Below are 27216 nucleotides of genomic sequence, written 5' to 3'. Positions count from 1 at the left end.
CACTAAATGAAATGGGTTGTACCCCAGAATCATTGATAGTTTGTACCCCTGAATCGTTGTACCCCCGAATTTTTGTAACCACGAATTTTGTACCCCCGAATCATCAATTTTGTACCCCTAAATCAGTTGTACCCCCTTGTACCCCCGAATCATTGTACCCCCCGAATTTTTTGCCAAATGTTTCGACAAGAAGCCTTGGAAACTTAGTTTGATCTCCAATTTTAATTTGTGCCTGGGATACTTTTTCATTTTCCGCAATACTATTTTTGATCTACTCATTCAGATTTCAAATTGCATTTTTCAAAGGTTCTGTCAGGGTGATAAAAAAAACTGTTTTATAATTAATAAATGAGGAAAACACAAGAATAAAAACTTCAGAGTGCTAGGAAAGCGTTATTATTGTTGATTATGCTGAGAAACAAAAATAAAAAAAGTGTTTTTTACTAAAAATTACATTCATTTTGACGCTTGTTCGGTTAAGAAGCAATAGTCTCGGCTTTCACGTTTTCCATGCTTCTTATGACAATTCTTGGAAGTCCCACCAATATATTATCACATTTTATGAACAATTGTTCAATGATGATTCCTTTTTTGGCGGGCACATTATAGGTCTCCGTCGTCTGTAAAACGAAATTCTCTATCAAAATGTTACCCAACACTTTTAATTGACGCTCAATTATCTCAACTTGAGGAAAAGATATCGAAATTTGCGAACTATAGAAGTGGTGGTAATGTGATGAAAATCGTTTTACCAGTTGACAGATGTTTTATATCTCGAATGGAAATTGAGATGAATGAACGTACAAATGCAGGCTGGCGCTATATAAAATCATTCAGGCTGTTTACAAAAATATTTTTTCAACACTCACAGTTTCTTCTTTTGATATTACGTTGCCCACCATTATTTGAACTTCAATGTTCGAAATCATTTGATATCCATGGTTTGTCACGGATACAGTTGATGCATTTCCAGGTTTTTCGACAATCACTTCTACTCCATATGGTAACCCTGAAAACAGCGATATTGTTTTCGCGTTTCAAATGAAAGCTGAGGTTGTTGTAAAATTAAAAATTTCTGAAATCTTACTGTTCTGAATTGCCTCTTTTTCCTCCAGAGCAACAGTTGAATTAGATCCGGTAGTTTTGATGAAACGTGTTTGTTTCTCGTATTGAATAGGAATTGTATCCGTCCCTTCTCGATTATCATATTCTGCGAGTCTTTCGAAAGTATTCTCGGGAACGCAAAACAGATTGACCCGTGGCAACCGGCAACAAAGAACCTTCACAATGTTGATGACCGTCTCTTTAGCACTAACTTCATCCCTTCGGAGCCTGATCCCACAAATTGCATGCCCTGCGAGACAGAAGTTACCCTTGTTCCAATGGTCCAATCCAAGATAATCGTCCTCCGTTGAGTCCGTTCTGTTCTTTTGGTCGTTGGAAATTCCACAGGATATCTTGAGAGTGTCAATAGTGTCAATTGCTTCGCTATTATTTCCACTTTTTTCTGGATCCGAACGAAAAGAGAGACCAGTCAGAAAATGGCCTTCCGTACAAAACGTAATGCCTTTCCAATTCCCCCGAATGGGATCTCCTCTAGCGAGCTCATTTGGTAAAGTGTGAGTTTCTGAAATTTCACTGTTTCCAACATTTTAAGATAAAGTGTTCTTGAAAAAAAAAACAAAAAGCAGCAGACTCACTCCAACTGAGAGGTTTGCATAAGAATGCAATAGACTTCACTCTTCCTTTCTGTTCTTGATCCATTTCATATCTAACAGCATAGGCATACATAAACGTGGGACATTTTTTCCAGCTTTTCCATTCGCCGAACTCATTTTTTCCTTTCAACTCATTTAGCGTCGGTTTTGCTGATGAATATTGAAGTAGTTGTACTATGAAGAAAAAGAGAAGGAAGAGGATCATTTCTGATTTTTTCAACTGATGTTTCAAACTAAACCTCTCAATGTTTATACGTAGTAGAAACAGTGAGAACGGGTGTGTAAATGTTACACTGTGGAGAAGAAAAAAAGATATTGTTACGCTTGACCCCGAGCATGATTCCGCTTGTTTGTGACATGAACCAATGATTTCGAAGAAAGAGCCAACTGTTTCTGATTTACTATGAGTAAATAAAAAAAATCGGATGGAGAAAAGGATAGTAAACAAGTTTACCTTGAAAACGATTTTAGGGTGACAAAAAATTGTTCGAAGTTTGACATCAAAAACTGCAAAAATCAAATCCAGTGAACAATCAATTATTTTCCTCAACTTTCGATTCCCAATGTAGCATGAAGAAATATAACAAATTGAACTATTAGTTCTAGTAAGGTTTTTTAAATTAATGTTTGTTTTCAAGTTAAAGTACAAAAAAGGGGTTAAGACACATTCTCTGAGAGAATTGAGATCGGGTCAAAAGGCGATGGCAATGGAAAATTTCAAAATGGTCCTAGGAGTCTGATACTGTATGTGGGTATAGGGGCTACTCTAACATTTTTGACTATAATACCCTTAGGCCACGTCCCCTCCTGGCCGCGATATAATACCGTAACACCGAAAAAAATTTTTTGTTCAAAATAATGGTAATGACTCAAACGTTTAAGATTTGAGTTTCTGGTACTATTATGACTATTTTTTGTGTTGGGACCGATTTTCTACAGTAATCCTGAAGTAAAGAAAATTTCACTTTTTTGAATTTTTTTTTCACTTTTTTGGAAGTTTCTCAAAAATTTTTCATTGGTTACCAAACGAAACACCGATTATTCAAAACTTTGGATTTACTTACACTATAATACTATAATGCCATAAAAAATTAGGGGTGTCTCAAAAGGGTTACTTTCGAAACCAACTTTTGTCAAAAAATGAAAATGAAGATAATAATTTGATTTTACTTGGATTAAGTTAATTTTGCTATTTTAAGCATTTTTTGTTTTGGAACAAAAACTTTAACTCGTTTCTTTTCAGGTGAAAATTTTGATTTTTCCTTAGATTAAAAAAAAATCACGGAAAATCGATCGTCGTGAAAATTATAAAACCAGAAGGGGAAAGATAATGTCATATTTAAAACCAGCGTAAAAATTAACTTTAGGAGATGTTTGTTTAAATTGGCATATCTTGAGAACAAGATGAGTTTTAGTCGAAAAAGTGCGAAAACACCATGTGGAGGAGTACATGCCTAGTAAAATTCGCCCAAAATCGACCATCTCCAATTTTGATGAAATTTGTACCAGGTGTAGTACTTTTAGTGTATAATATTCTGGCAAAGTTTCAGAATTCGTTCTCATCGTCTTCATGCTTTTTTTGCAACGTTTAGTTTTTCACTCAAAATGGACTTGCAAGCAATTTTTGAAGATTTTTTGGTGCTTCTATAAATGTATGAAGACGATGAGAACAGATCCTGAAACTTCGCCAGAATACTATTCATCAAGAATATTAAATCTGGTATAAATTAGGTCAAAATTGGAGATGGTCGATTTTGGGCGACTTTTAGTAGCCATATGGTGTTTTCGCACTTTTTCGACTAAAACTCACCTTGTTCTCAGGATATGCCAATTTTAACAAAAATTTTTTGGTGTTAATTTTTACGCTGGTTTTGAATCTGACATTATCTTTTTCCCACAAATTTTATAATTTTCACGACGATCGATTTTCAGTGATTTTTTTTTCAAAATCTAATGAAAAGTCGAAATTTTCACCTGAAAAGAAACGAGTTGAAGTTTTTGTTCCGATACAAATAATGCTCAAAATAGCAAGAGTAATCCAATCCAAATTAAATCAAATCATTATCTTCATTTTCATTTTTTGACCAAGGTTGGTTTCGAAAATAACCTTTTTGAGACACCCCAAATTTTTTATGGCGCTATAGTATTTTTCAGGGTTACAGTATGTCATCGCCCCCAGGAGGGGCGTGGCGTACGGGTACTATGGTCAAAAGTCTTAGAGTAGTCTCTATACTCACCACATACAATATCAGACTCCTAGGACCATTTTGTAATTTTCCATTGCCATGGTGATTTCGAGTTTCTCAGAGATTATGTCTTAAAGACGAAGAAGAAGGAAAAATCTAAACACTTTTTTTAAAACTACAGGTACGGAAAAAAAGTAAATTAGCGGACTATCAATCATTAGGTGTTCAAACTCTAACTGCTTTTGATGACAACTTTTGGTAATCCCACTTTGATGATACCGCAGGTCATGAACAATTGTTGAATAATTACTCCTTTGTGGGCGGGAACGTTGTACGTTTCAGTGATCTGGGAAAATGAAATCTCTTTCCATGACGACCACACACCACTCACAGTCTCTTCGTTTGACATCACTGTTTCTAGAATTGTTCTTATTCTGTCGGTTGAAATGGTTTCATGACCATGACTGTGCTCAGTGTTCACTGAAGATGTTTTTGATACAGTCAGCCCACTTGTTATTCCTTCTGTTGAGATTTCCACCCCGGTCGTCACTTCTGAAACAATTTCATATTTCTGTGGAACAGTTGCTTTGTCTCTTCTGAAATTTTCACACTTTCAAGAAACGGACTTGCACGAGATCATGATTCCTTTTGCTAACAGACTGATAGAACTAGTAAGTTTTGAACTTGATGTAAAACAACAGCACGTTTTAAAAATTCCTACTCGATAGAACTGCTTCTTTCTCTTCTCGACCGACGGTGTGAGTAGATCCGGTAGTTTTGCTGAACGAGATTTTCTTCTGATACTGAAATTGGATAGTGCCAGCGCCAAGGCGATTGTCGTATTCAGCGAGTTGTTGCAATGTGTAGCTAGGGGTGCAAGAAAGGTTGACAGGTGGCACCCGACAGCATCGAAGGTCAATGTTGTTCAGGGCTGTATCGTCACCACGACGCTGAGCGCCTTCAATTTGACTATTAATCCCGCAAACAGCAAATTCCAGAGGGCAGAATTTATCCTCGGTCCAACGACCCCATCCGGGAGTGTCACCGGAAAATGAATGGCTGTGGTCTCTTGGCCCGTCGGGTGTTCCACAGTATCCACGAAAATTGTCAGCTGCCACGTCATCTTGTCCACGTCTGGTAATTTCAGAGCGAAGTGCAAAACCAATCATCACTAAGCCTTCTGGACAATATTGGACAGCCTTCCAATCTCCCCAATCTCCCTCTCCACTCAATATCTCCCGTTCTGTGCTGTATGTAGCTGAAAAACTAGTTTTGTTTTGTAAAGGGTAATAACTTATTTTTCAAAAAACCTAAACACAAGTGATCAAAATGTGTCTCACCCCAATTCAACGGATTGCAAAAAAGCGCCACTGCATTTAGTCCAGTGTCGTCTCCTTTTCCTTGAGGATCTTCCACCTTGTGTTTGGCCGCATAAGCGTATGTTCCGTCCGGGCAATCTTCCCAGTTTTTCCAATCGCCCCAATTGGTTGTACGTGGCGACTGAATTATTGTAGTTTCGGCTGAAAGAAACCCCAGCAACGGAACAGAATAAAATAAAAGAATCATGACTATTCGAGTGCGTTTTTCAACAAAATACTTTTATTTTTTACGAAGGCGAAATTAGAAATAACAATTCGAATGTTACAATTTGAAGTTCAGATAGATTCCATACTTGTTTACCAGAAATTCTAACTAATTAAAAGTAGGAACAGCTGTTGAGTTGGTCACTTGAGTCAGTGAAAGTTGCTTTGTGGATAAAAATAAGATGTGGATTTTGTGGATGAGGCAAGCGTTTCTTGATTCGAAGCTTTGTTTATACGCCATTCATCAAGAAAACAGGCGAAAGTACGGAAATAACATAGAAACAATCCAACTAGAAAACAACATCTGATGAAAAAGATTTTGACTAGACAAGAAAACCTTTTAAGTGAAGGTAGCAGACATCCGAAATCACTTGCATAGATCGCAAGAGCATGGTCAAGAGCCTATGAATCCGTTTTCAAAGTCTGTTTACAAGACCTTTGAAGTGCTGAAATTTCAGCTTCAGTACCAAAAAAAAACCCATTTTTAGTGTAAATTCGGCAGTTTTCAAGTTCGATTTTTTACCACTCCAAGGAGGTTTAGGAGTTGAAATTTTTTGTATTATACTTAAAATTATGTGGAATTTTTTATTTCAGACATTTTCTGAAAAAAACATTTTCAAACTCGGAAAAGAGCATGGTCTTGATCCCACCGAAAATCTAGGCAATTTTTGAAACTTCCCAAAACTTTTCCAAAAATACTTTTTTCAGAAAATGTCTGAAATATGAAATTCCACATAATTTTATTGTCGAATTAAAAAAAGTGACACCTGAGAATTTGAAAACTTTAGCTTTTTTGATCTACGAAAAAGTGCGGCAAAAACGTATTATTTCAGAATTTCGGCTCGTTCGATCTACTTTCGCGTTTAATTTTAGTTTTTTGCATAAAAATAGATTCTAGAGATGCTAACGATCGTTTTTATATCAAGAAATCAACATTTCGTTCAGAAAATCCCACTAGATTCACATGAATAAATTTGTTATCTACAGTATCCGTTTTCGCTCCGCCCCCTCGTAAATCGACATGAGCGCTGTCTCCGAGATTTTCAGGTGTCACTTTTTTTAATCCGACAATAAGTATAATACAAAAAGTTTCAACTCCAAAAACCTCCTTGGAGTGGAGAAAAATCAAACTTGAAAATTGTCGATTTTACACTGAAAATGGGATTTTTGGTACTGAAGCTGAAATTTCAGCACTTCAAAGGTCTTGTAAACAGACTTTGAAAACGGATTCATAGGCTTTTGACCATGCTCTTAGGAGCTATGCGAGTGGTTTCTGCTGACTTTCACTTGTGAGACTTGAATAGAAGAAATAGGAAATTTCATACAGAACAGAATGAGAGGAGTATTGATTCTGAAATAAGCTATGACTAGACCTTGCTAGCATGGAATACCGTTTTTTCTTTTCTCACATAGCTTTGTTTTTTAAATACTTTTTTGGTCAAATTGTGGATATTTACTTTTTCCCTTTATTTCAAAAAAAAAATTCTGTTTAACTCAATTTTTCAATTTAATTTGCCAAAATAACCGAATCAAACAAAATTGAATATGCATTCGAAGGTTTGGACAACAATTACTTCTCTTTTCGGACCTTCAAATCTTTGAGATAGCAGATTGCGACGTGGTGATTCATCTTGTTGCACATTCTGCAGATCACCGATTCCCTTGGACACGAGAGGATTCTATTGTGACTCATGCAGACGAGACACAACTCCTTCTTCAACAGAATTTCGATTCTTTTCACCGTATCCACCACAGTTGGGCAATCTTCGGATTTGTGGGAACAGTTGCAGAAGATGCAGAGTGGCATGTTGAGCAAATGCTCTGCCAATTGCTGTTCCTTGCGCATGACAAACATTCCGGAGACTTTTTGGCTGCAAACTGGAATGCGGAAAAATTGGATAACCAAAATGAGAAGAGTAAAGATAATCGGAGAAAACAATGGTTCTCGGAAAAGTTAATCGATGATAAAATAAAACTATTTCGCTGGAAACGCATAAAAGTAGGAGGATGGTTTACTGAAAGTTGATAGAGGAGGTGAAATTTTAGAAAAGAAGGAAGCCTATAGTATGGGTCGAACAGATATTTTTTTTTGAGTTTTCTTAGAAAAAAGTCTACATTAAAGTCCTGAAAAAATTTACAGTATCTTTCAATTATTCTCAAAATATCGAATTGTATGAAACATAAAAGGGATCTATTTTTTGGATCTACTGCTGAAATCCATACAAAAAGGATACCATACACAATGCTAACAGTGTAATTTGATCCAGTATATTTTGAAATTGTGGAAAAATTGAGACTTTATACTTTGGTTGGCTCTACATGATCAAAGCGGACCAAGATGAAAATAACGGTTCGAGAAGAAAAAACAGACGGAGGAGAATATAACAGTCCGGAATGAAAGCTGACACTGAGTGTTTAGGAATGACGACTCAAGAAAATTATTATTCGCTTCCATGAATGACTCACTATTGTCAAATCAAAAAAAATCACGCAGATGAACGCGTAAACAATCGAATTGTTTCATAATAACTATGCCACGCCCCCTTTTCTGACGTGATTTCGGTAAAGTTGCAAAAGCACACCGCACAGTTTTCCTTGTATTCTTTTTTCTCAGCGCTAGTTTGGGGGAGTTCTTGATCTAAATTCATTTTATGGGGTTATTCAGCCATGTAAAAAAGCTGGTATTTTACCTAGCAAACAAGGTTTTTTACCTAGCTGAATAATCCCATTAACAAGAATGAAAATCGGGAGTTTTAGGAAGAATTTAACATCGTGTATGGAATGAAAAAATGTGAACAACAATTAAGAAATACTTTTCATTGGTTCAGAGTGAAATAAAGAGACCAAGTGCCAAAGATTGATGAGAAACATGATTTGTGAATGATTTCCGTTAGGATTGCTATTTTCTTCTCGGACCGCTATAATCATACACAGATTTACCTTTTCAGGATTTTCAGAGAAAAAAGCTAAAATAATACAATGATAAAAAGGAAATTATGAGATAACGTGTCAAGTGCTGCAACGGAGCAAGATGCTCGACATTCGTATTTTATGCTGCAATAGTTAACTCAAACGTTTTGTATTTTTAAAGTATTTTCAAAGTGGAAAACAACTTTTTTCAAAAAAATTTTGTTGAAGAAAAATTAAATACGAAACTTGAGTTCGAGCAATAAACAAAAAATATCATAAATTTTAGTTTTATCTTTATTCCAGAATTATTGCAATGTTTTCTTTCAAAACATCAAGAAGCTTGAGGCATCAAAAAATTACATAACTATATGAAATAAAGATTTATAATCCAATCAAAGTTTGTCGGCTGTGCAGATCTTTCCGTAGTAGTAGTATATACTTTGCTTTTATCGTCTGAAAATTTCTTGAAAATTATTTTCTCACAATGTATTCTTCTCATATCCTTCAAAATTTGTAAAGTTCAAATTCGTAAAATGCTCACATGAGTGAATGACTCAAAGTTTCATTGTTTTGATGATCATTTTCGGCTTGAGAACTTGATTGCTTCCGGAGACCACGCGGTCGACAAATTTTCAAAATCTCAATTTCCGAATCAGATTTCCATCGATAGTGAATTTTGGTTTTCTTTTCGAAATTCACTGCTAATGAGATTTTGAGAATTCGTTAGGCGTCATGCGATTCCCTTGTTTATTCTTTTTTTTGTGAGTAGGGGTTTTTTGATTTTTGGAATACTTCAAGGAACTAAAATTTCTGGCTAACTTTTTTTGGCATTTTTTCTCTGAAAGCAATCTTGTCAGATGCATACAGCCTGTGTGTGCGATGAATTTTCTCGGGTTCCTTATCCATTTTCGTTCATCTTCTTTGACTCTTCTTCTCACTTTTTCTCATCGCTCATCTTTCCAAACATTCCATGACGGATTGATGTCACAGAAGTCTACAAATAAACTAGAAAGTCCCCGAGTGAATACGCGACAAACGAGTAGAGAGGGCCATGGGAAATAAGTCAGTGTACCCTTTTCTTCTCTCCGAATTGGTTCAATCTGGACGGGGGACCCGCCACAAAAATACATTTGTTGTCGTCATCATCTCTGACGCTTCCTCCTTTTCATCCTCTTGTTCATTTCTCCAAAACTTTTGACACTGTGCCATACACTCCGCCCACCCTCGATGTTTCCAACTTTTTCTAGTTTTAGATCTCATTAGGAAAGATGAGTTGGGTTCATATTTCTTGTTGTCCATCTTTTTTTATTAATTACAAACGCATGACTTCTTGTTTCAGCATCCTTCTTAACCGGCATGGAATGGCATGATACCCGTTGATAGTCCATGTAACAAATTTGTTGTCGAAGTGAGTTTCAAGTTATCATTGTTTTCGAATTCCTCATTGGAAATTCTATCCGAACTTGTTTATCACATGTGATGCTTTGAAAGTGTTTTCAAAACATTCGAAAACTTCAGGACCTAAGTTCTCAGAAAAAATGTATCACAAGTTCATCCAACTTTTCTGGAACTACTAGTAACCATGAATTATTAAGCTAAAAAGTTAGAATTTTCCGGGAAAAAACGTATACTTCGGGAAAAAACGGTACTTCAAGTTTAGCATGACCCCTACTCAAGTTTCAAAAAATGTACTCAATAAGCTAATTTCTTTGTAGCTTTGAAAATTTTGAAATTGTTTGTAAAAATGACAGTAGATAACTGTGCTCTCTGGAACACTTATATTTTAGAAGATTACCCAAATTCTATAATTTCAAAAGTAGAAAAAACTCAATATATTTCCTGCCGTAAATGCTCTATAAAATGACACTATTTATTTATTTGCACTTCGAGCCTAATGATTTCAATTTTTGCTAAAATCTTCCAACTTATAATATGTTTGTCGTAATACCATCAACATTTTGACTGTTGGCAGCCTTTTTGTATCTTTAACAGAAATCGAGATAATTGAATTCGAAATTCAAGTGAAAAGTGGAATACTGCTGGAGGTATCCTTGTCGATACGTCATCCTTCTTCGCTTTATTTTTTCTTAGCTTGACTTATTTCTAGGACCACTCAGCAAGATTTGTTAGCTCTCCTCATAAACCGGCGTATTCTAACATCATCCCATCTCAGAAACCATTCCACACACTCTATCTAAAATTCAGTGTAAGAGATCATGTACTCTATCCGTGAGTCAGACTGAAAACCACTACATTTTTCATGAAGACTCCTTTCTTTTCAATTTTACATTTGGATTATTTTTGCATCTGTTTGTAGATATAGGCATATGAATATTTCCATGTTGTTAATGCTTTCCTGGAACTTGATCCTTTCCAAAACGCTTTTATTCTATCTTCTAATCTCTGTTTTTTTTCGATTTCATCCTCCGTTCGACGGCGAACATTTGATTTTCTCGCAGATTTCTGCTTAGGTTTTAATCTTAAAAACTGCATCTCATTCCTACAACTTCCTCATTAAATTAATCTAAAAGCTCTGTGGTTTCTCTAGATTCTGTTGAGATTAACATTAGAATTCGAATCTGGTCAACAAATCAGATCTTTAGAAATCATGTTTTTTCTTGATTTTTCAGATGGAAACGACTACTGAACTCGCTGACACCACGGATCACTCTATATACGGTCTTGTAGTCTTCCTTGTGATTCTCATTTTCTTCGCATCACTAACTACCGGGCTCATTCTGTGTTTGCTCAAAATATGGTGTACATTCCACGAACAACGACGTAATTCTACGTTTGACCAGGTGAACTTTTTGTCTGGAGGTTGACGTAGCAAAACAACGTTTTTTCAGCGAACTCGTCGTTCGATCGTCAGAAGTTCGCCTAATTTTGACTACGATAGTGACGACGAGTCGGAAACGCAAACAACACTGAGTAAAAGACGCTTCTGTGAGTTGCCAGCACAAAAGAAAGCACGAATCTTATCAGTATAATTTTAGCTCAACGCCTAATGAGCTACGTCACTAAAACTTTGGATAAGAGAGAACCAACAAAGGAAACTTTGAAAACGGATGTAAGGTCTTGGAAAAGATATTTTTCTAATAAAAATGTTGTTTTAAGATTGAACAACCTCAAATTCATGGAAGAACCAGTAGTGTCAGCAGCCGCCGCTTGCCAGCAATCAATGTTGAACCGGTATGCTAATATTTTGAATATCATTATCGATACTTCCGAATTGTAGACTTCTGATGTCATGGAGACACTTATGAAGGATTTGGAAGGTATACCGACACGTCGGAACAACTACGAAGACAATGATCCCGCCAATGTTATTGATGTGTGAATATTTGAATTTATGAACTTTTAATTTTCGTCAGTGAAAAAGTTTTCAAACAATAAAGCGAATGCTATTTTTAAAATAGGTTAAAGGCCGAAGTCGCGGATCGTGTTTTTAAATGTTAGCGCGATAGGGAAATGAACTTCGACAGTTTTTGAACAGTGAAAAACTACCTGTTTTTCAAAAACTACACTCTGAATTTCCGTTAATTCCTTCCTGGCAAGAAAAACACTGGAAAAGCGCTGACATCAGCAGCTCGTCGCTGAAAGTTTGAAAAGTTTCCTGAATCGCTGAAAATGTATATTCTCCGAACCCTTTTTGGTTCTGTCTGCAAAGTTTGAACAGTTTATTTGTTTTTTTCCATCCTCAAAAGATATTGAAAGATCAATCTGTAGCAACCATACACTCTGACTTGCATGAACAGTGTTCAGATCCTGGAACAGCACTCTCTTTTTCAGACCAACATTTTTTGTGATAGCTCAATTTATTTACTTGCTTAATACCTACTATTGCTTTAAGAAATCAAAAACAACGGTGAAATTCTGGCTATCACGGGAGTACAATGCACAATTGCATTAATAAGTGAATACATACAACGGAAACTGGGGCGGGGTTCGGCGGGAAAAGTCACTAACACAAAAATCTGAACATACTTCTATATGACAAGATTGAAAATAATATATATCACTTTTTGAGGTTGGCGAGAGGGGACACAGTACGCATGAGGAGCATGCTCGTGTGACTAAACTATAAAACAAGATGACTTGAAAGAAAATTAAGTCAAATTTGAAAAGAGTATCGCGAGAAATGGAATGATGAGACAAAGTCGGGATTGTGCAAACTGTTCCAGATCTGAGCTTATTCCTTGGCTCCACCACGTGGGTAGTACTTATCGAGTGATTTCGCTGGGATACGCTTCAGCATCTCACGTGGGAAGATACGGAGAAGTTCCCATCCGATGTCGAGGGACTCGAAGATGGTACGGTTCTCGTAGTGTCCTGAAAAGAAAAAAAAATTTAGAACCCGTTGGTATCGATAATTTGTTACCTTGTGAGATGAAGTTCTTTTCGAACTTGACCAAGAATTCGAGGTAGAGCAAATCGTCAGATGACAAGGCTTCCTCTCCGACGACAGCCTTCATGGCTTGCACGTCCTTTCCAATAGCGTAACAAGCGTAGAGCTGGTTAGACACATCGGAGTGATCCTCTCTGGTCATTTTATCTCCAATAGCGGACTTCATAAGACGTGAAAGGGATGGGAGTACGTTGATTGGTGGGTAGATGAGACGATTGTGAAGTTGACGATCGACGTAGATCTGTCCCTCGGTAATGTATCCGGTCAAATCTGGGATAGGGTGAGTAATATCGTCGTTAGGCATGGTAAGAATTGGAATCTGTGTGATGGATCCGTCTCTTCCTTCGACACGACCGGCACGCTCGTAGATGGTAGCCAAATCAGTGTACATGTATCCGGGGAAACCACGACGTCCGGGAACTTCTTCACGAGCAGCAGAAACCTCACGAAGAGCTTCGGCGTATGAGGACATGTCAGTCAAGACGACAAGCACGTGCTTGCTGCATTGGTAGGCGAGGAATTCGGCGGCGGTCAAGGCAATACGTGGGGTAATGATACGTTCGATGGTTGGATCGTTGGCCAAGTTAAGGAACAAGCACACATTCTCCATTGATCCGTTCTCTTCGAAATCTTGCTTGAAGAAACGAGCAGTTTCCATGTTAACTCCCATAGCGGCGAACACGATAGCGAAGTTGGTCTGCTCGTGTGGTCTATCTGGAAGCTGGACGAGACCTCCTTGACGCACAATTTGGGCGGCGATTTCGTTGTGAGGAAGACCGGCGGCGGAGAAAATTGGAATCTTCTGTCCACGGGCAATCGAGTTCATGACGTCGATAGCAGAGATTCCGGTCTGGATCATTTCCTCTGGGTAGATACGGGACCATGGGTTGATTGGCTGTCCGTTGATATCCAAGAAGTCCTCAGCAAGAACTGGTGGTCCCTTGTCGATCGGCTTTCCGGATCCGTTGAAAATACGTCCGAGCATATCTTCAGAGACTGGAGTACGCAAAATGTCTCCGGTGAACTCGCAAATGGTGTTCTTGGCGTCAATTCCTGATGTTCCCTCAAAGACCTGCGAAGGAAAATTGATAATTTTTTTTTCTATTTGAAAGAAATTTTACCTGGACAACAGCCTTGTTTTTGGCGATTTCAAGAACTTGTCCGGAGCGCTGGGAGCCGTCTGGAAGGGTGATCTTGACGATCTCGGAGAATTGTGGGAACTTCACATCGTTGAGGATGACAAGTGGTCCGTTGACTCCGGAAACGGTCTGGTAAATCAGTCTTGGGTTGGTGGTGTAGTTACGGATGATAGCGGACTTGTGTCCGGTGATTGTTTGGTTAACGTCGACAGCGGCCATCCCTGGAAATCCATTTTTTGAATTTTTAAAAGTGAGTTAAGAAATAATTCGAAAACAACGATTCTCAACACCCCGTAAAGCACGAATTCTGTTTCAAAAGACGTGAACACGGATGCTGAGCACGAAATATATCGGAATGAATGAAAGTTATGAGAAACGACGACGCCTTTGTACGGTTTTAACACAGCAAATCTGTACAGAAAAGACCAATGAATCAGTGGTCTTTCACCGCGGTCGTGGACGAGTCTTTGATTCTGGCAATTCGTGTTGAGACCCGTGCTGTCGCTGGTAGCTTGACTATCTGCGCGCTCTCTCTCGCTTTTCGTTACACTGCCTGCGCTCTAGTGGTCTTTTGTCGAGGTCAGTTGGCAGAGAAGACGAGAGGAAACGTAGGATAGAGAAGAGTGAGCGAAGGGCGATGCCTGCCTCTGTGATGTGTGCTGTGTGTGTAGAAAGAAAGAGAGGAAAAAGAAGCTCGAGTGAGAAACGTCGGCTGCTGGGTGAGGGCCGGGTATATAAACAGACGTAACTCCTCAGTTTGTGTTCTTCCGAGAACATATACTAAAATTGGAACAATACAGAGAAGATTAGCATGGCCCCTGCGCAAGGATGACACGCAAATTCGTGAAGCGTTCCAAATTTTTTGTGGATTTTGGTATGATTCTTAAGAAAGTGGGAAAAAACTTTTATTGGCTCCGGAACACAGTCTGAAAAGGAAAATCGAAACAACACAAAGAAAACAAAAAAAAGAAGGAAAAATATACATCTCTAAAAAAAAGAAAAAGTTTATCCCATAAAATCCGCTGGAAAAACACTCAAACGGAAAAAAGACGAACGCATATCCTGGTAACCCAACAACTCCAACAAATCCTCGGCTCCTATTTTGCCCATTTCTTCTTTCCTTTTCGTATACCAAAAAGAGTCGACGTTCTATATACACCTTAGTTTCTGTCTAATCCGTTTCGTCAAGTTCAAAGCGACTCGACGGCTTTTTTCGAAAACGCCCGGCCGACGGGCCCTTTCTGTGTCTCTATCTCTTGCGATTATGCCTCATTTTCAAGACGCCACAACCTTTCTCTTTCTTTTTTCTTTTCTCATTTCATCCAGCCTTTCAACACTTCGATTATAATTCATTTGAGAGCCCAAGCGAGTTGAAATGTTTTTGGAAAATTGTTTTTGAGTGCGAGTTGGTATTATTTTTGAAAAAAATAAGAGTTTTTAACAACTAAAGCAGCTGTTCACATAGTTTTCATCGCCGGTCGAGTCGAAGAAAGGAATATTGCTTTTTTTTTGCACTGTGCTATTAAAAAAAGATGAAACCTTGAATTTTCAAACAGGCGAAACCAAAAATATGGTTTAAAAACACGCTAGAACTTCTTTCCAATAACCCGAGTGGAAGTTGATCGCTTTTTGCCAATAAAATTTTTTTGCCAACAATCAAGTTTTCTGAATATCTTGTTTCTCAATTCTTTAATCCATATTTTATTCCATGTTTCTTTTCTCCAGAATATCTTATAATGTCTAGTGCTCTTTGAACCATGAAGACCCCTTGTGTCTGCAAATCTCTAGAACATCATCACTGAGCTCTCCTGTTGTGTGCAAAATGGAAAAAATTGAGCAAAAGCATGTGTCATCATTTTTAAATTGAAATTCTTCTCTTGCTCTCGTCTCTCTTTATTGAAACTTTCAACCCTTTTAAAACAGAATACCAGAAGGAATTCGATAGAAAAAAGAAAGAAAAATGCAAAGAAGAAGAAAAAAAATGAGAAAAAAGAATAAGAAGATACAAAAACAGTGAAAAGGGAAATGTCTTTTCTCACCTACATTTGTGTGCACACAATAGACATAATGTTCACTAGTTTTTTTTTCTCGGTCTCTCATTATCTCCCGCCACCCCCTGGCAACCTATTTCTGTGTCTGTTCGTCTGTCTCTTATTTCCACATAACCTGAGAAATTAGGAAAAAGATACGAAAAGTTTCGAAAACATCAAGCCCTCCATTGTCCTTGAGTTGCCCCTCTTCCACTAGCCACTTGGACAGCTGTCTACTTTCCCAACCTTAGAAGCAGATGCTAGTAAGGTTATCCTCGTCTTCCCGTTGTCTTCATTTTGCTGGCCGCTCTCTTGATGTTCATGCTCTTCTATGAGAGGACACTCTCTGCTCAACCCTCATTTATTTCTTTTTCTTCTCCTACGGGGAAGGCTCACATATCTAAACCTGCTTCCTTTATTCGTCAAAACTTCTCGTTCCAAATGACGACTCATCACAACGCATTTTGGATTTACTTAAGCTAAACTTTTTAGTCAAAATGATGCAAAAAGTGCAATGAGTTGTCAGTTCTTGGTTGAACTATCGAATTATCTTAAACAACCCGGAACTCCAATTTTTCTTCCCTCTTATTCCACTTTTCCCGGGCTTGCTGTCCCTTTTTTCCCATTTTTCTAAGCGAAAGTTAAAGCTGGTTCATCCCTAGAATCTAAATTTGCATTTTCCGAAAAATGATCCAAAAAGTATAGGGTCCGTAGATTTACGACTTTTACCTGAAGCGGATATATCCGCAAAAGATTTTCCAAATTTTCCCTCAACGTGATTAGACGCTTTTTTTTCAAGAAAGAAGTCTGATGGAGAACTCTCACGAGGGACTTGAACTTTTTATTACTATTTCGATTTATTAGACAGAATTCATTTTCAAATTGTGAACGGAAACAAATTCGAAACAAAAAAATTTTCTCTAGGGGAAACCCACCCTGTACGTACAATTCAAGTTCAATCATCTCGATTCCTGTGAAAGATATCAAAAAATGTCAACTGTCAAAATATTTGTGATATTATCATAAACAATTCTTCAGTTGACAAATTTTTCATATCTGTCACAGAAATTGAGATAATTGAGCCCCAAGCGAACGTTTAGGGTAGGCTTCTATTAGAGAAGCTTCGATATTTTTGAAACCAAAAATAATAAGAATTTTCAAACTTTGTCAAAATATTATACGATGAGACTCACCATGATAACGCAAAATGTTTTAATGAACAATTTCTTTGGCTTTCAAAAAATCTTCAGTATTCTTTTTTCATTATTCCTGGTACTTTCATTGTTTTCTATGACGTTGTTCATGTGGCTCGTGAGTCTTTGGAATCGAATTTGAACTACTCTCTAAATGTAAGAAATAATCCAAAAAAAATTGAAAGAATCCGAAGATTTATTACTTTCATTTTAAGTAGACTTACTTTGTGAAATACTTCACTCGTAGGTAATTTAGTAATTGAGTACTGCACTCAACATGATCGAATCCTTCTTTTTTAATGCTTGATAAAAACTGGGGACTCTTTTTCAGAAAATTTTTAAATTAAGATTTTTAAATTAAGTATTATTTTTTTGCAGTTTCTTCTCACAGAAACATCGAGAGATTTTGTGAGAAGGTCTGAAAAGGAGTGACGTGTTCTACGGTTTTTTGATTTGCAAAATCCCACAGAACAAGTAATAAAAGGGCCTTATTTTTTTAGTTTCTGTTTCCCCTAGCTTTCAGTCTCTATTATTTCTTTTTCTTTTTTTTCGCTAGAGAATCTTTCGAGATTGAAATTCATGGTTCCCAAGAAGAGACCAAAAAAAAAAAGTCAAGAGATTGATGGTTTCTACTTTGAGAAGACTCCACTAGGAGGTATCCAAAAATGCACTCTCCATGATTGGGTCCCGCTTTTTTTAGTGAAACAAAGCAGTCCAAGTTTATTTCTCATTTATACTGATTGAAATCTTTAGTTGATGCTTCTCACGACATTTCTCTCTTATCCATAATTTTGAACACCAAACACCAATTTCTTGTTACTGTTATTGTATTTTGCAACATTGTTCTGTCTAGCTGGCAGATGTTTCTGAGTTTTGCAACAACATTCTCGAAATTCGAAATTCTCATTTTGAGGTGACTTGTTTTTTAAAAAGGTTTTTATGCTTTAGAGATCTGTTTTATTGCCAGATTTTTTGATTTCTTATCTTTCCGGTTACTGTAAATAAAGAAGCTTTATTTTCTGTAAAAAGACAACCAAAAATATGCATACCAGTTATTGCTGATGACTTTTTGTTTGTGGAAACGATCACATATACTTTATTGCTTCCCTACCACTTCTTGCTCTAATCTCAGAATCTGATGCGTTCCAGCTTCTGAACCCTAACCTTGATTCGAACATCTGCCAACCAAAACCTTCGCTTTTTCTATTTGATTTATACATACTTCACTGTCTACACCTGACTGGACGCCAAACCACGGGTTCCCCCAACCACGCCTCCTTTTCTTTTCTCAAAGTCTGTCCTCTTCAGACAAAATTAGTGAGTGTTTTGAATATTTCCGAATACATAAGCATATGTTTGAGGTTTTGCGTTTTTCAGTTTTATTTTTGTATTCAGTTTCTTTCTTGATAGAAAAATTGTTAGGTACTGTATTCTGGAAATATTTCAAAAATTGTCGGATTTAGTCTTTTGAGAAACGTTTTTGGGATGACTCACTAGTGCCTGGTGAAACATTATTTGCAAACAATCGAATTTACAAATTTTGTTTTTTCTCTCTGACTTCATTTTTAACTCCCATTGTTCTGCAGTTTTTCTATTTCATATCAGTTTTTATTTTTATTTTCGAGATATCTTTTCACAAAAATCAGATTTTACAGCTACAATTCAAACACTGACTCTGCGAAGCTCTTCTCACATGCTGCGCCTCTCGGAGATTTTGTTCTCTAGCTAGGTAAGAAGAAGACTCCGCCCCGCTTCCCATTCGCTCTTTCCTTGACTGTTATTTCAATTCTGTTGTGGTTTGCCCCCGCATGCACTCTTCTCTTCCGGCGACTCACCGTCTCTCTTGTTTTTAATATGCCGTGTTTTCTCGAATCGAAATCGAAACATTTCAGGAATCTCAAACATGTCGACTACAAACCCTAGGATGTCGAGTGAGCGGTTGGAGCTGGAGCAAAAAAAGAATTTGATCGTTCCAAAAAGTGAAGTAGAGGTTAGTGAGAATTTGAAAATTAGTGGGAGCCAATATTGATAAATGATTATTGATAAATAAAAAAACTCTAATTCATAATTTTTCGAGTTGGTTTCCAATTACCATGCTCAAAGAGACCCAGAAGGTTTGGTTACAAATTGCAGCCTACAGATAAATTTTAGGCCAGATGAAATTCAATAGTTTCAAAGTGGACGTCAAAATGATCTGAGTATTGAAAATCAACGCTCGCTTTGTTTCGCTCGTCGTTGCGTGTTTGACACTGCCAAAAAGTGTGATATGTTCAGTAGGTAGTGATATCTACAGTTCGCTGGGGCGCCACTGTTTCAGCTTTTCGGGTGGATGTGCATGCTTTTCATTTTTTGAAAATATTAGAAAATATCAATAACGTTACATTAGTAAGTTGCTTTTCGTAGTTCCTGCAAGAAGCCAAACTATTAGATTAAAGAGCAACCAAGATTAAGATGGACCACTTATATCACAGAACCAGTCATATATTAACTTAATGAGCATACCTCAGAAAAACCTTGAGTTCTTGACTTTTCGACCTTTCCAAACTAATCAAACGGATTAATGATTCATTAATGTGGAGCGGTATAAAAAACCAGCTGCTTTAGCGAATCAGGTAAATTTTCCACTATTTACATGTTTCGAAAAGAAAGGTGCACCTGTTGAAAAGCAGGTGGTGTTCACAATAATAAAAATGGGGCAATACTGACCACACAAAGAGTAAATTGGTCAATTTATCCAATTTAGGATCCACAGAACGATGAGAAGGCAGTTGTGATGACAAATGAGTTGGACAGTGTCGAGCATTTTTATCCGAGTTCAGAGGACAATGCTGGATTCTTCAGTGGGATTTTATTCTCGTATGTAGGGACTTACTGGAGTAGGACGAAACACGCCAAGACTGATGCTGAATTATTGGAGAAACCGTCAAAAAAGATCACCGCTGCTCATGCGTCTGCGAGACTTGAGAGGTGAGAAGTTTTTGTGGGAGATATTTTTCAATACCATGATACTTCAAGTGCTCTATTAAATAGCAATTTTTTCCCGTGCACTTTATGCTTAATTATCTCATTTCCTTCAATAGATATCAAGGTTTTGTCAACCGATACATTGTTAGTAATTTCACGAGAAACATTTCATTTGTTGACTCTGCCGCCTAACTGGCAGTATAAAGACAACTGACAATTGTACTTTTCTCTGAAACCGTCAACAATTAATGTACCTGGAAAAATATCAATTGTTCCAAATTTTCCAACAAGTTTGAAAATTACAAAAACTTCTGAGTATACTGTACAGAATTAAAGTTTCAGATTTATAATTTACTACTTTTTGTTACATGTTTACAAATTGATTCTCATTTCAGCACTTAGAATTGTTGCTTCTTTTTTGATTACTACGGAACATCTCTGTAGAATTGGATTTGGCGAAAGATTTGTCAATTGTAAAATTGATACACTGATTTTGTGGAATATTTCTGAAATTTTCAAAAGAAAATATTCTGGAATGCTTTTTCAGAACCCCAAATATGATTAATTGCCCCTATAAACATGAGAAAATGATATATTCTTGGTCCTACAGTGAATCACAACGGATTATTTAATTAACCTTTCTCAACGGTTTATCGTATGGTTTTATTTTTACAGTGCTTGGAACACCCCTGATGCAAAAGGCCGTCACTTTCTATATGGTGTCTATGTAGCTATCAGATCCGCTGTGTTCCTTCATGCATTACTCCTATGTTTGGAAGAACTGACACGTGTTGCCCAACCACTGCTTCTCCGAGAACTGATGAGCCACTATGATTTGAAGGATGGAGAAGTATTTGCATTCTGGTCAGCTTTGACTGGTGAAGAAATCTGAAAAAATTATCACTTATAATCCTTTTTTAGTTGCTGTTATAATCTCGGTCCTGTCTTTTGTCACTGTCGTTATCCACCATCCCTACTTTCATGGACTTCTCAATGTTGGAAATCAGATGAAAGTTGGAACCGGTGTTCTCCTCTACAAAAAGGCTCTTCGGCTCTCTCTTGGATCATTGGCGGATACCAACAGTGGACAGATCATCCAGCTTCTGAATACGGACGCCGCTAAGCTCGAGCAGGCATTTCTTTTTGCACATTACGTATGGCTATGTCCTCTTCTGATGTTCTTCTACGGATTCATTCTCTGGTACTATTTCGGAAATTCTTGCCTTCTTGGATTCATTGTCATGATGCTTATTGTCACCTTCCAAGTTCATTTTTCGTACCAGCTCGGAGTCAACCGTAAAAATATTGGTGATCGTATGGATGATCGTTTGAAAGTGATGAGTGAACTGATTAACGGTATGAGAGTTATCAAAATGATCTGTTGGGAGAGCTCGTTTGCCGACAAAATCCTGGAGCTTCGGAAGTGAGTTTTCAATTCAGTTTTTAAAAATTATAATGATTTTTAGACGTGAGATTACCGCTGTCGGAAAAACGTCTTACTATTCTGCAATGGTGATGGGAATCTACTTCATTTCCGCAAAAATCGGCTTGTTCGTCTACATATTTTCCTGTCTGTACTCAGGGGAAGATCTATCAACAAAAAGTGTTTTTGCTGCCGTGAGTATCATTTGAATAATTTGAAAATCTCAAAATACACTTTTCTAGTCAGCCTTGTACAACTCTGTTCGTTTGCCCTTTGCGCTATTCTTACCACTCGGTTTGCTGTTTGGAAGGGAATTGATTTCTACAAGTCGTCGCATCAATTGCTTTTTTAAACTTCATGAATTCTCGAGAACACCAAAATCTCGAGATTCTGAAGACAAGTCAAACGTTAAAGAGGAAAAAATAGCATTAACTTCCATGGAAACTCCAGCCAGTTGGATTTTGGATGACACTAAAACGGATACACCATCGATTCATTTGAATGACGTGACGTCTGTCTGGTACGACGATGATGAGGCAGAAGAACAGGAGAATCTCAAAGAATTGAAGAAATCGGACGATAATGAAGAAGATGTCGATACAAACGAGGCTAATCCATCATCCAGTGTCGTTTATGGTATTCAAGATGTCACGATAGTCTTGAAATCTGGAGAATGCTACGGTATAATTGGTTCAGTGGGAAGTGGAAAGTCCTCTCTCTTACTCACTATGCTGTCAGAGGCTAAAATGTCAAAAGGGCGTATGGAAGTTCACGGATCAATTGCATATTGCGCTCAAGAGCCATGGACTTTTACGGGAACTGTTCGAGATAACATTCTCTTCGGAAACGAGTACGATGCTGAACGATACCAGAATTCTTTGGAGTTGTGCCTTTTGAATCATGACCTTCGCCAGCTTCAAAATGGAGATATGACGGTGGTCGGTGATAATGGATCGACTTTATCTGGAGGACAGAGAGCAAGAGTTGCTCTTGCCCGAGCAGTGTATGCCGATGCTGATATCTATTTGCTCGACGATCCATTGTCAGCTGTCGACGCACATGTTGGAAGGAAATTATATGAAAAGTTAGTGATTCACGTAGAATTTTATATATTTGTTTGAAAAGTTTATTTGAAATTGTAAATGAAAATATATACAGTACTGGCAAAAAAAATGCGTCGGCAGTGTCGACTCAACAGGTTTTTTGACTGTAACTTTCTTCAAAATTGAGCTAAAGTGCCAAACTTTTTTTAAAAATGTATCAAATAACCATAGAAAAAATATTTTTAAACATTTTAACCCAGTTATTAGGGATTCGGGGGTACAAAATGACTGGGTAAATTTTATTTTCCGTTCCGTTGAGTTGAAATTTTTGGTCTAAACGAAGCTGCGAACCATTTAAAGACAAAATTTCGATTTCAAAGTGCAAAAAATACAACTTGCTAAAAATTTTTACCCTCGAATCATGGATTTTGTACCCCTAAATCAGTTGTACCCCCTTGTACCCCCGAATCGTTGTACCCCCCCCCCCCCCCCCCAGAATTTTTGCCTAGATCTTTTGTCATAATATCACCAATATTCTATTAGTTGACAATCTATATCCCTTATAGGGACCGAGATGATTGAGCTTAAAGTGCACGTGTAGGGTGGGTTTTCTACTAGAGCAATTACGGTAAGCCGACTTTTAATAATTTTGAAAGGTCCGGTATACTTTCTCTGCTCCCGGTCATTTCATAACTTTCAAAAATCCCCCAAATTTCATTTTTCAATGATCTCAACTATTTTCCACTGACTTGAAATTATGTTCTCTGCTGGTAAATTATACCATAGTTTTCAGTCTTATCCGAGGATTCCTATCGGATAAGCTTGTTGTCCTCGTCACTCATCAGATCCACTTCCTCGGTACATTGAACACCGTGTGCCTCATGAAAAACAACAAGTTCATCGGGTCAGGAACTCTCGATGATCTCCGAACAAATTTTTCTGAGAATTCATCCATTTGCAAATTTCTGCATCCGAAGAGGACAACAATGACGATGAGCTGTACAAACACGAGAAAACTCCAGATTCTCCCCCACCGACTCCAAACAAGGCAAAGCAAACCACTGACGATGAGATTTTCAACAACATGAGAGAAATGTCTGTTGAGAGAAGTGAATCAGATTCTAAGACCTCTAGAAAGAACACAGATGCAAATATGGAGGCTAGGAAAAATGGGAGCATCTCTTGGATGGTGTACTGGCGATACACTCATCAGTTCTGTTCCCATTAAAATGCGGAGTTCTTCTTGTGATTTGCGTTCTGTTCACTCAATTCATGAATAACTTTGTGGATTGGTGGCTCAACAAATGGTTAGATAGTTAAAGATATATGATGGAATTATAGATTCATTTTTCAGGCTTGTGGATTTGGATGAGTGGAATGCAAACAACAGCACCACAAAAGAAGAGTTCTACAGAAAAATTGCTTTCCTCGGAGTCACGTATCGAATCACTTTCAAAGATTATGAAATTTCGTTTATAGTCATCACTGTCACGGTATCACTTCTTGGAGTCATTCGATCTGTTTGGTTCCGGTATGCTCAATTGAATGCGTCTCGAGTTTTGCACAGTTCGATGTTTGATTGTGTCCTCAACGCTCAATCGGAGTTCTTCGAACGCAATTCGGAAGGTATGGAGAATGCCATTTGGGTTTAAAACATCATTGAGAATTTTTTAGGAGCAATCTTGAACCGTTTCTCCAAAGACATTGGCTTGTGTGACGACATGCTGTCTTTCTGCTACTTTGAATTCGTCTTTGTAAAATTATCAATATCAGAAAAATTAATGTTACATTCTATAAATTTCCAGGGTGGCTTGACGTTCCTCGGTATCGTTGGATTGGTTACAATGGTCAAACCTATTGTCCTTTTTGCTTGCACTCTCATCACTTTCGGTTTTTACTACTGTAGAAAAATTTATGTAGTGAGATCCCGAGAGTTGAAAAGAATCGAAGCTGCGGGTAAGCTCTTCTAGCTTTTTTTGTGAAACATAGGAAATTACAGCTCGCTCCCCACGAATACAATCATCACTTCTACAGTTCACGGCTTGGCCACGATTAGAGCTTTCCGTAAGGAAGCCGAGATGATGGAGAAATTCTGTTCCCTTCATGTGAGTGTAGTTTAGTGCGAAACGAATAAAAGTGAGGGAGATCCCTATTTTAAAAAGTTCTATTTCAGGATGTGTACATGGCTGCATACAACATGAGTCTTCTGTCGGCCAGGTGGTTTGGAATCTGTATTGACCTATTAGTTTCAGTATTCATCTCAATTGTCGCTATTGTGGTTGTTCTACAATATGGTAAGTCAACATATATATTTACACAAGTATCTGATTTCCGAAAAAAAACACAACAAATCCCTTTTTCAGAAACGATGACAGTCGGAGAAGTTGGATTGTGCCTTGTGTGCGCTGTTCAGCTGAGTGGCTTTTTCTCGTGGATAATGCGGCAGAGCGCGGAATTGGAGAACGGAGTGAGTTTATTTTTTTGTGTTTTGTCTCTTTTGGTTTGGTTTTTGCGCTGCGGAGATTCCTGCTGACTATACCCCTCGGGGTGCAACATCATGAATTTAAAGAGTTTTGGTCAGTGTTCAAGCGCTTGATCAGACCCCCCCCCCCCAAAGTGAAGTGGTTTGTCGCATTTTCCACACATCACAACAAACACAATCGGAATGTTTGTCTCCTATTGGAAGCCAAATGAGCGCGTACCTCCCACCTACCGAGAAAACTTTGCTCGACCTTTTATTCTAAAATGAATAGAGCGAATGTTGCAAAAAGAAGACAATACAAACATGGAATGAATTTGATTCATTGGTTTCTTGTTACAGATGGTTTCAATTGAGAGAATCTTGGAGTATACCGAATTGAAGTCAGAGGAAGATTTGAGACGACCACACGACACATACCTGGATGACTCACTCAAAAACGCTTGGCCAACTAAAGGACAGATCGAATTTGAAGACGTTCGAGTCAAATACGGAGAGACCTATGTACTCAACAATTTGAGTTTTGTTATCCTTGAAGGACAAAAAGTAAAACCAGACTTCTTGAAAACCTAAAAACTTCCAAACTTTCAGATCGGAGTTGTCGGTAGAACCGGTGCTGGAAAATCCACGCTCATTAAAGTCTTGTTTGGTCTCAAAGAATACTGTGGTGGACAGGTCAGAATCGATGATGCAGACTTGGATAGCATCAGTCTCAAATTTCGACGAGCTGGCATGGCTATAATTCCACAGGAGCCAGTCATCTTCTCCAGAACTATCCGAGAGAACTTGGATCCATACAATCAGTACTCAGATGCCGATATTTGGAATGCATTGGAAAAGGTAGGGACAGTTTGTAGACCTCCAAACAATCTAATGATTTGCAGTGTGAGCTCAAATACACTATCGCCAGAGACCGAGGACTCGATGTCACTCTTGGACTTCGTGGTGTCAACCTATCAGTCGGTCAACGCCAACTCTTCTGTCTCGCTCGTGCCATGCTCCGCAAATCTAAGATCCTTGTCATCGACGAAGCCACTGCCAATGTCGACGGAGTTACGGATGCGTGCATTCAGAGAACCATTCAGGAAAGCTTCAAACACGCTACCGTAATTACTGTTGCTCACCGTTTGCACACCATTATGAACAGTGATAGGATAATGGTAAGAGGGAGAAATTTCGGCAACATTCCGGAAACAAACAATGTTCGCAACTTGCAGGTGTTCGAAAAAGGAGAGCTTTAAGAGTTCGACAAACCTCTGACCCTCCTCAATGACCCGACCTCGTTGTTTGCAAAAATGGCCTATCAGTCTGGAGCTGATAATTTTGATGCTCTTCGTAACGCCGCTGAAGCTTATGCGCAGGAAGACCAACGCAGAAGATCTTCCGAGGAAGATAATTAATTTAATAATTAATTTAATCTTCATGCTTTAACTGAAAACTAATCTCAATCATAGAATGATCAATAACACTTCATTGCAATTCAATTGCTTCAAATCTTCTTCCCCCCCCCCCACCCCCCCATTCACTTACCCCCTTACATTCCCTTCATCTTCTTATTCACATTTTACCATGATCTTCTTTCTCGCAATCACTTGTTTTGGAACCCGTGATTCCAAACATTTTCTTTCGTGTACCTTCTCAAATTTCCCGTTTTGCATTTTCTCTCAACCCATCGACTTTGACGTAGTATTTCTATGTTTCTGTGTTACTTACAAACCCCATCTCGTGAAAAATATTTTGATCCCCTTTCTTGTCGAATAAATCAGCTACTAATATTTTTGTGTCCTCTATTTGCCCCATTGTCTGATAAAAACTTGTTTAGATCTGGGTCGATGATGAAGGAGCAGTCATTGGTTGCCAAAAATGGCAATCTCGAGTGGGCTCTCTCCTCGTTGCTTTTTTTTCTCTCGCTCTAATTAGAAATTGATCGAGAAATGCGGGGCCTCTCTCAAGTGATATTCGGGAGGCCTTGGAACCAGGTGCGAATTGCGATTTTTGTAGGATCTTCAAGCACGCCCCATGTTGGTGCTTTACAAAAAAATCGAGGACGGTATATAAAGCACAGAGAACGCGGCAGCGAGAAAGAGCTCCCCGCGCCCTTTTGCGTCCTCCCGCTGCCTTGAAGCAATTCAAAAACCGA

At 38.0% G+C, this 27216-nt stretch overlaps 6 protein-coding genes across 6 annotated transcripts; 3 read left to right on the top strand and 3 right to left on the bottom strand.

The window, feature by feature from the left end:
• Positions 1 to 476: 476 nt before the first annotated feature.
• Positions 477 to 1923, bottom strand: CBG14365 (the record flags this gene model as incomplete). The annotated part of the gene is made up of 4 exons (XM_002644437.1): positions 477 to 620; positions 870 to 1009; positions 1088 to 1627; positions 1701 to 1923. 4 exons carry the CDS (start codon positions 1921 to 1923, stop codon positions 477 to 479), a joined length of 1047 nt encoding a protein of 348 aa, XP_002644483.1.
• A 2213-nt stretch (positions 1924 to 4136) lies between these two features.
• CBG14364 lies at positions 4137 to 8135 on the bottom strand (the record flags this gene model as incomplete). Its single annotated transcript, XM_002644436.1, has 7 exons — positions 4137 to 4250; positions 4296 to 4456; positions 4626 to 5162; positions 5215 to 5404; positions 7076 to 7365; positions 7464 to 7611; positions 8070 to 8135. The coding sequence occupies 7 exons, from the start codon at positions 8133 to 8135 to the stop codon at positions 4137 to 4139; spliced, it is 1506 nt and encodes a 501-aa protein (XP_002644482.1).
• A 1243-nt stretch (positions 8136 to 9378) lies between these two features.
• On the top strand, positions 9379 to 9595 carry CBG27663 (the record flags this gene model as incomplete). Its single annotated transcript, XM_045239555.1, is given in 2 exon segments — positions 9379 to 9425; positions 9445 to 9595. 2 exon segments carry the CDS (start codon positions 9379 to 9381, stop codon positions 9593 to 9595), a joined length of 198 nt encoding a protein of 65 aa, XP_045099503.1.
• A 1432-nt stretch (positions 9596 to 11027) lies between these two features.
• On the top strand, positions 11028 to 11737 carry CBG14363 (the record flags this gene model as incomplete). Its single annotated transcript, XM_002644435.1, has 5 exons — positions 11028 to 11198; positions 11247 to 11343; positions 11394 to 11467; positions 11515 to 11589; positions 11636 to 11737. The coding sequence occupies 5 exons, from the start codon at positions 11028 to 11030 to the stop codon at positions 11735 to 11737; spliced, it is 519 nt and encodes a 172-aa protein (XP_002644481.1).
• Positions 11738 to 12589: 852 nt separating this feature from the next.
• On the bottom strand, positions 12590 to 14163 carry Cbr-vha-12 (the record flags this gene model as incomplete). The annotated part of the gene is made up of 3 exons (XM_002644434.1): positions 12590 to 12729; positions 12779 to 13877; positions 13927 to 14163. 3 exons carry the CDS (start codon positions 14161 to 14163, stop codon positions 12590 to 12592), a joined length of 1476 nt encoding a protein of 491 aa, XP_002644480.1.
• A 4907-nt stretch (positions 14164 to 19070) lies between these two features.
• On the top strand, positions 19071 to 26317 carry Cbr-mrp-6 (the record flags this gene model as incomplete). The annotated part of the gene is made up of 17 exons (XM_045239554.1): positions 19071 to 19157; positions 19911 to 20134; positions 20807 to 21009; positions 21053 to 21554; positions 21598 to 21748; positions 21797 to 22638; positions 23391 to 23455; positions 23542 to 23809; positions 23952 to 24223; positions 24272 to 24351; positions 24403 to 24566; positions 24597 to 24702; positions 24771 to 24891; positions 24961 to 25064; positions 25419 to 25622; positions 25668 to 25916; positions 25961 to 26317. 17 exons carry the CDS (start codon positions 19071 to 19073, stop codon positions 26315 to 26317), a joined length of 3999 nt encoding a protein of 1332 aa, XP_045095402.1.
• Between the last annotated feature and the right edge of the window lie 899 nt (positions 26318 to 27216).

Source organism: Caenorhabditis briggsae (genome assembly GCF_000004555.2).
Source record: "Caenorhabditis briggsae complete genome, chrX, whole genome shotgun sequence".
NCBI classification, from domain to species: domain Eukaryota; kingdom Metazoa; phylum Nematoda; class Chromadorea; order Rhabditida; family Rhabditidae; genus Caenorhabditis; species Caenorhabditis briggsae.
The sequence above is the reverse complement of the archived record's forward strand: the minus strand, read 5'-3'. Positions and strand labels throughout refer to the sequence as shown.